Here is an 8,286-nt window from a genome sequence, read left to right as displayed (position 1 = left end):
CTTTGCTTTTCATTTTTTAAAAGTTCATAACAAATCACATTTTTTCCACAGTGAAAGTTGTATTTGGATCATGTAGGTCACGGTCTTAGAAACCAACATTATCTAACATTGAATCACATTTTGTCAGTAATTTATAGACCATGGATGTGGAATGATCCATCAAATTCTTTCCATCATACTTTATACAGTGCTATCTAGTTCAGAGCCATACATCATAGGAGTGAATTAACGTATTATTGAAGTGCGAACAATGAATAAATAAAAGAGAATAAAGTAGTGGACATGACAGGATTCGGTCCTTGACCTTGTTTATCAGTGTGTCCTTGAATGGACAGAGAAGTAGCCACAGAAGTATTCTTAGATGGATTTTCTTGGAACAAATTTCCTCAGTAGCTTTGAAAAAGGAGACAATGAATTACTTAAAAAAAGGGATACTGGTTACCTCATCCAATTATATTAATTAAATTCCGGTATACTTTTGACTTGCAAATAAACTAACTAGGTACCATTTTCCTCAAATGATGCCAAGTCAGTTATAAACAGAGCTATTGTTTATTTCTTTGACTATATTAGATTTTATGTTGGGGATAATTTAGCAGAAGAGTCAAAGAGACCACATTTGATTTGAAAAATAATTAGGCCATTTTTTCATTATGTTTGTAGAATCTAGCAATGATACATTAGAAAAGAGACTTGGGTAATGTCTATTTCATTAACTCTCCAAATAAACGATTGAGGCCGTGGCTCCGAGAAGATCAGGGAGCAGTTGGCATGAAAATCCTCATGAAAGTTTTATATCTAGTTAGGCAGCCCAAATGGGGTTGAGTCGGCCGGAAGACGGTATATTCCTGACTGAAACGTCAAGTGGCAACATGCGATATTCGATGTCGAGCTCCCTGAAAACTTTGATCATCTCTTGCACGACGACCTCCCTCCTCGTCCATCTCTCTCCCATGTTCTGGTGATTCATTCGGTGTTGCAGCCACACCGACACCTTCAGCCTGTTCATGTCCTCCACATCCCTCAACACCACCGTCGGATTTGGGTACCAATGCTCCTTCTTACCCTCCACAAACCTGCGTAGACCAACAATCATCACCATTATAATCAGACCGTCAACATAATTTCATTCAATGACATTCAGATTAATATTTATCGGTTTCTGTTTTTTTTCGTCTCCGCTACGCCAAAGGTTTCCCCCATGTCAATCGTCATTTCATGATATTCAAAATTTATTTCGCCCGGGTTTTTCTTGTTTTGGATCATCCGATGTGCTCTTATCTAAATCTTGGATATAAGTTCATGTTAGACGGTGATTATAACTACTGAGAAATATAATATGGGCTCGGAAAAAAAGTTACGCTTTTATCCTCTCTTTCATGGCGGCCACCTTCTCCACGGGCGTAGAGACGTGGACGCAGAAGTCGATTGAGTCGCCCATGTCCGGACTTCGGTAATAGTTGCTGATCGGCTTGGTGGAGAGAACGCTGTTAGGGTAGGCTATTTTCTGGTTATCATACCTCAAGAACACCGTCGTCAAGATGTTCATCTCCTCCACGATCATCTGAAAAATATACGAATCAGATCTAAGATTTCAGTTCATCTTTCATATTCAATTTTGAATTCACTCACATATTCATGTAAAGTCTATCACCCTGTCCATGTTCATGTTCATGTTCATTCGCATGCTCATGTCCATGTCAGTGTTCAGGCTAATGCGGGTGTTGATTTTCGTGTCCAAGGTCTTTTTATGATTATGCTCAAGGTTATGGTAATGTCGCCGTTCACGGTGGGTTTCTCTTTCATGGTGATGTTTACATGTCTATGTTGATGTTAACTTTATCATCTTGACTCGCGGGTGTTCATGATCGTTTTCATGCAAATGCTCATGAGCATATTCATGTTCTTGTTCACGTTAATGCTGAATTTGATTGTCTTGTTCGTACGAATGCTCATGCCCATGTTGATGTTCGCACCTTGTTCATGGTCACATTCTCTTTCATCTTCATACTTAAGTCGATGTTCATGATAACATGTAGTGTTCGCAATCATTTTCATTTTCGTGCTCATGCAGGTGACCAAGATCATTGTAACCGTTCATGCTCATATTCATGTTCATTTACATATTCATGCCGATATTGATGTTCGTGTCCAAGCTCATGTTCATGCTTTTACGCATGTTCATGTTCATATTCATGTTATTATCACCGTTCATGGCCACGTTCTCTTTCATGTTGATGTTCATTTTATCATGTTCGTGTTGACGTTCATTTTCCTTTTCGTGCTATCATGTTCGCAATGCTGATGCTTATGTTGATGCAGGAGTTCATGCAGATATTCGAATTCATGTTCATGTTCATGGGAAATCATGGTAACCTGAACTCCATCGACTTCGCAGCGATCGCCGACGTCGAAAGGGTGCATGATAAAGAGGAAGATGATGGCCTCGAACGTGGTTTTACAGGTGTTGCCGAAGACAAAGACCACGAGCAATAGCTGGGAGCTGATGAGAACCAGGAAATGGACGGTGGCGATGCCAAGGATGAGCATCCAGATGACGATCACTATGATCCCCACGACCACGTTGACCATTTGATGGAGCTTGTTCACGGCTGTTTTTGTGTCATTCAGCGTCAAGGAGAGAGCCCTCCGCTCCCTGAACGCATTTACCTGAATAGTATCAAAGAACAATAAATATTTACGGAAATAACAAGGTTATAAAACGCCACATAAGATTCAATGGCTGAAAAACTACCCGGAAAATAAGACTATGGAAACACGGGATTATTAAGATAAGAAGTTTAAATGAACGAATAAGTTTCTATAGTCAGAAAAGGAAAAGATTTATTACTCTCCTTCTCTGTTTTTACAGCGCAACCATTAAACACCAATCCTAATTTAGTTCTTTAAAAAAACTTAAATGTTGACTCAAGATTGAAGTTTTTTAGCTAATTCAATTGAAGAATAGACCTAATTTTGACATTTCAACACCGTCATTTTGTAGTTTGTTCCCTCGTGTATATCAGTCGTAATTACTGACTAACATATTACAGATTTATTTTTAATTTTTTTCACTCCAATAAGAAAACTAAATGATAAGAATGGCTGCAAAGAAAAAGATGCATTTCACTTACCACCCAGTCCTTGAGGCACCTCCTGCTAACTCTCTTGCTCTCTTGAGCTCCTTCAAAGAGGCTGAGAGTTTTATATGCTTCTTCTTCCCCCATGAAACGCATCAGGTCTACCAAATAAATGTACCTGGCCAGCAAGTTTTATCGAACCCATACATGAAACAACAGTTAAACGTGACGAACATCGTTAACTTCAGCAATGCCATTATTTCTTCGTCACCGTCAAGATCACCTCCATCATTATCATCGTCCATATCGTCATGATCACCACAATCGTCACCATGATCTTCATTGCCTTCTTCCTCATCGTCATACTCACCATCCTCATCATCGGCACAATCTTCTTCGCCATGATCACCATCATCGTCATCGCGGCAATAATCAATATTGATCATCATCATCGACGGTGACTTTCTGTGATTGGTGCGGTGAAAATGAAAAGGGGGATACAAGGAGGACGAAGAAGATAATTACAACGACAAGGGTGGTGATTACGACGACGGGAAAGAAGATTACGAAGATGAAGTGATAATGGTGATCATCATCATCAACAACGGACTATTCGATTTACGTCGATTTAAACGGTGCAACTCTAGAGAAAAGGGAGGTCGGCATACAACAATGACGAAGAAGAAAACGATGATGATAGGGGCAATGATTACGTCGATTTGGAAGAAGAGAACGAAGATAATGGTGATGATAGTGATCATCGTCATCATCATGAAAAACACAACAGCTAGTATCCGTAAGTGGAGCAAGTCCAGAGAAGGTAGAGGAACACATACTTAGACCCGGGCTTGGCAACGTTGGTGAAGATCTTCTTGGCGGCGGCCTTGGCCTCATACTCGCTGCAAATCTGAGTGGAAGACTCATCCTCGCCACCCGAATCAGTGATGCGCTCGTCCAGCGTGCACAGATTCCCATACCTTACCATGTTCATCAACCTCTTCATATTCCACGCAGAGACGTTCTTCTGGTTAAGCCGATGCAAATGATCAACAGTTATCGCCTCTTCCATCTGCTTACTCGCGTCCTTCCTCGACACAGCATGAGGAAACCGGGTACTCCTCAAGCTCTTCGCCGGCATGGCAGCCGCCCTTAACTCCGGCGGCAGCGCCGCCCCCGCCTCTCTAAACCTCCTCAAATCCGCCATTATCTTCTCCTCCTCCTCCTTCGCGCTCTGCATCTCTATCACCGGCGGACCCGACAACGTCTCGATGACGTACTGGTTAAACAGCGATTCCTGAATCCTGTCGAAGTACGTGCTAACGTGGAAGGACGAGGCCAAGACCTTCACCAGCAGCGTCTTCGCTAACCTCATCGCCGTGCCCACCAGGAGACAGATTAAGACCTTGGTAACGTAGTCCAGCGGCTTCCTCTCCCCCGCCTGCCGCTGCATCTTCCGATCGAAGATGCAGTACCAGGCGATGAGGACGAGCCCAAGCCAGAGGCAGTTCTGGACGGCCCGGCGGACGCCGTAGACGAAGTAGAGGACGCGTTTGCGGAGGAGGAAGTTGCGTTCCACGAAGAAGACGACAACGCGGATGACGCAGCCGGAGGCGAGGCGGCCGCAGATGAGAACGAGGACGAGGAGCTCCCAGCGCCAGAGATGGAGGTTAAGGAAGGTGTGCCGGCGGAGCTGGGGAACGGTGAGGCTGCAGGCGAGCGCGGTTGAGATGAGGACGAGGCTGGCGAATTGGGCGACGGTGACGGGGTCGGATCGCATGGAACGGTATCCATCGGGGATGTCCTCGTCGGCGAACGGGTCGTCGTCTTCGTCGTCCGTTCGTTGGGGGCCGGAGCGAGGAACCTTGCCGGACCGGCGGTCGGGCTCGGCGGGGGCCGGGGCCGGGGCCGGTGGCGGGTCCACGAGTCGGGACCGGGTCTTGGTCCGTAGCACGCTGCGGCTGTGGGCGAAGGAGAAGTTGGAGGTGCATTTGAGGACTTCGGAAGAAGAAGAAGAAGAGGAGGGGTCTTGAAAGGAGACGCGGAGCTCCTTTGACGGGTATTTTGGAGGTTTGGCCTCGGCCGAGTCGATGTTCACGGCGATCATCGGCGGTGGAGGAGCGTCGGAGCGGTTGAAGAGGATGGGCTGCTCTTCCTGCGGGGGGGAGAGTTTCATGGAGCCCTGGGGCTTGAAGGGCCGCCTCAGGGTCCCCATTTTCTTCTTCTTCTTCTTCCTTTTCTCCTTCTCTTTTCTCGCTCTTGTTCTTCCTGTTCTTCTTCTTCTTCTTCTTCTTCTTCTTCTTCTTCTTCTTCTTATTCTACGTATTCTGCGAATTTCTTGTGGCTTCTTCTTCTTCTACGTATTCTGCTAATGTCGTTGTCTCCAAATGGTGACGCAGAACCCAGGAAGAGGGAGATGGGCCTTACTTTCGCCGTCTTTTCTGAGCTTTTCGACGCGTGTTGGTAAATGAAAGGACGGGCTGGCGATCGATTTGAGAGCCCCGATCTTGGATTAATCGGACGATCAGGCCGATCAGGTTGGCCAATCGAACGAGTCTGACCCTTAAGAGTATTATACTTGTCCCATACAGGATACTTGGGTTTTTAATACATTTTTAATTAATAAGTTCCCAAGATTTGAATAGTTTTACTTACTTAACTTAGCCTTGATTCCAGATTTTTTAAAACTATAAATGATACCCAAAATAGTATAGTTGGTGCTATGTAAGTAGAGAACGTCACATCCCTTATGTGACTTATGGGTAGGGAACGGCATGGTCAGGATGTGACGGCCCGGATGTGACGGGACGGATGACGTGTGGTGATGGGTGGAGACGAGACGAGAAGTTCATCGCATCGCCTGTCCTGTCACACGTCCCAGGATTTTGGAAAAATCTGTCACATTTGCATCACGTGTCACCGACTCCATCTTCCCGTCTTTGTCTCATCACCGGACGGCGTCACTGCACATGTGACGGAAATATCTGATCTGAAATTAAAACCCAACTTAAAAAGACCAAATGCTTGGATAGAGAAGCCCAGAACGAAAAGGATGTGGATATCTTAACAGAGTGCTAGATACAGAAACCCAGGTCAAAATCAATCGCTCTGACCTGATGAAGTGATGTTGGTAGGGACAAAATTTAGGCGTCCTCCTGATTCATTCTGCTCCTCACCAAAATGAAGATTATCTTCTTTGAGGAGTAAGGTTTATTCATTTTCAGCCAACAGAAGACGCAGACTGCCGCCAAGGGGACACCATGATTCTGGCCATATCCCCACTATAGCCACAAAATCACCCTTCGATGCCGGCCTTATTGACCGGTTCCATATCTCTCCTGATAACACACTATTGGGCTTGCAAATAAGCCACTGCCTGCAATTATCTGGCTCACTCTATAATCTCAATATCCTTCCTGGTATAAGTATCCCCACACAAGCTGTGGTGGAACAACAAGGAGAGAGAGAGAGACAGAGAGACAGACAGAGACAGAGAAAGAGAGAGAGAGAGAGAGTAATGTAAGAACGAAACAAGAACTGAATAAACGTTAACAATATACCTCGGGTTGGGTGAGTGTTTCCCAAACTGGAAGACCGTTTCGGGAAAGGAAGACCCCCAGAAGGACCAAATATTCCAGAGCAGATCTGGTTCCTGATAAGGAAGCTGACACAGAAGCAACGGTCGACCTCATTCAAAGACTGGAGGACCGTTGCTCCCTACAGATTGCTATTTCAAAAGAGGGCTACAACAGCAACTACTGCTATTTCAACAGAAGAACAACGGTTGGCAAGGAACCAACAATTCAACGGACATATTGATGCACATAAATACCCGTGTAATACCTCAGTTCATTGAGGCTTTTCTTTCTATTATGTCTCCTAGGGCGGCGGCTCCGCCCGTCGCCCTGTCCATCCTCTAATCTCTATCTATCTTCTCTTCAGTTATGCAGCCTGAATGGCTTTTGAGTTAGGATTGTGAGATTGCCCCTCTACCTTCTTCTCTCTTCTTCTCAACTTCCCTCTTCTGGAATACATGGCATCTCACTCTCCTTAACATGGTATCAGAGACACTAGAAGGCCTTAACGCTGACAAGACATAGAAGCTTCCAGAAGAACGTACGGACGCCGCCAACAACGTTAAAATGACACCGCGTCAATATCTGACACGATATTCTCCAGCCTGTGTTGCACTCTCCCAAGACGACAGAAGGCGGCGACGTAGACCTGGCGAAATGCTGGACCTAATTTTCTTTCTGCCGTCTGGATCGACAATGAACCTACGGACAAGGCTGGTCTGTCCAGTCTGCAGCAGTTTGGTGAGCTACGGCACAAAGTCTCAAGCCACAGCAGTTTTCCTTCATCAATATCAACTCTAATCGCCGTAGCTGCATCTGACGACCCCAGCAGAAGTAATATATTGAAGGCTCTCTCTTTATTCGACTAATTCTTTGTGTAGCTCAAATATCGACCTCTCTTCCCTAGCAAGCCCAATGATTATTTCAATCATGGTCTTGAGGGGGTGATAAGGAAGCGACACGATAAGCAGTCGACCTCATTCAAAGACTGGAGGACCGTTGCTCCTACAGATTGCTATTTCAAAAGAGGGCTACAACAGCAACTACTGCTATTTCAACAGAAGAACAACGGTTGGCAAGGAACCAACAATTCAACGGACATATTGATGCACATAAATACCCGTGTAATACCTCAGTTCATTGAGGCTTTTCTTTCTATTATGTCTCCTAGGCGGCGGCTCCGCACGCCGCCCTGTCCATCCTCTAATCTCTATCTATCTTCTCTTCAGTTATGCAGCCTGAATGGCTTTTGAGTTAGGATTGTGAGATTGCCCTCTACCTTCTTCTCTCTTCTTCTCAACTTCCTCTTCTGGAATACATGGCATCTCACTCTCCTTAACATGGTATCAGAGACACTAGAAGGCCTTAACGCTGACAAGACATAGAAGCTTCCAGAAGAACGCATTTGACGCCGCCAACAACGTTAAAATGACACCGTCAATATCTGACACGATATTCTCCAGCCTGTGTTGCACTCTCCCAAGACGCAAGGCGGCGGCGTAGACCTGGCGAAATGCTGGACCTAATTTTCTTTCTGCCGCCTGGATCGACAATGAACCTACGGACAAGGCTGGTCTGTCCAGTCTGCAGCAGTTTGGTGAGCTACGGCACAAAGTCTCGAAGCCACAGCAGTT

The 8,286-nt window shown here is 45.4% G+C and overlaps 1 protein-coding gene across 1 annotated transcript; it reads right to left on the bottom strand.

Annotated features, from left to right (window-relative positions):
- Positions 1 to 745: 745 nt before the first annotated feature.
- LOC144714811 (mechanosensitive ion channel protein 6-like) lies at positions 746 to 5,292 on the bottom strand. The gene is made up of 5 exons (XM_078589607.1): positions 3,917 to 5,292; positions 3,135 to 3,258; positions 2,377 to 2,670; positions 1,362 to 1,564; positions 746 to 1,076 (listed from the first exon to the last, which is right to left on the bottom strand). Exons 1-5 carry the CDS (start codon positions 5,290 to 5,292, stop codon positions 803 to 805), a joined length of 2,271 nt encoding a protein of 756 aa, XP_078445733.1. The 3' UTR covers positions 746 to 802.
- Between the last annotated feature and the right edge of the window lie 2,994 nt (positions 5,293 to 8,286).

The sequence above is a fragment of the Wolffia australiana genome, chromosome 18 (genome assembly GCF_029677425.1).
Source record: "Wolffia australiana isolate 7733 chromosome 18, ASM2967742v1".
Taxonomy (NCBI): domain Eukaryota; kingdom Viridiplantae; phylum Streptophyta; class Magnoliopsida; order Alismatales; family Araceae; genus Wolffia; species Wolffia australiana.
Note: the sequence above shows the minus strand (reverse complement) of the source record. Positions and strands in the feature narration are given on the sequence as shown.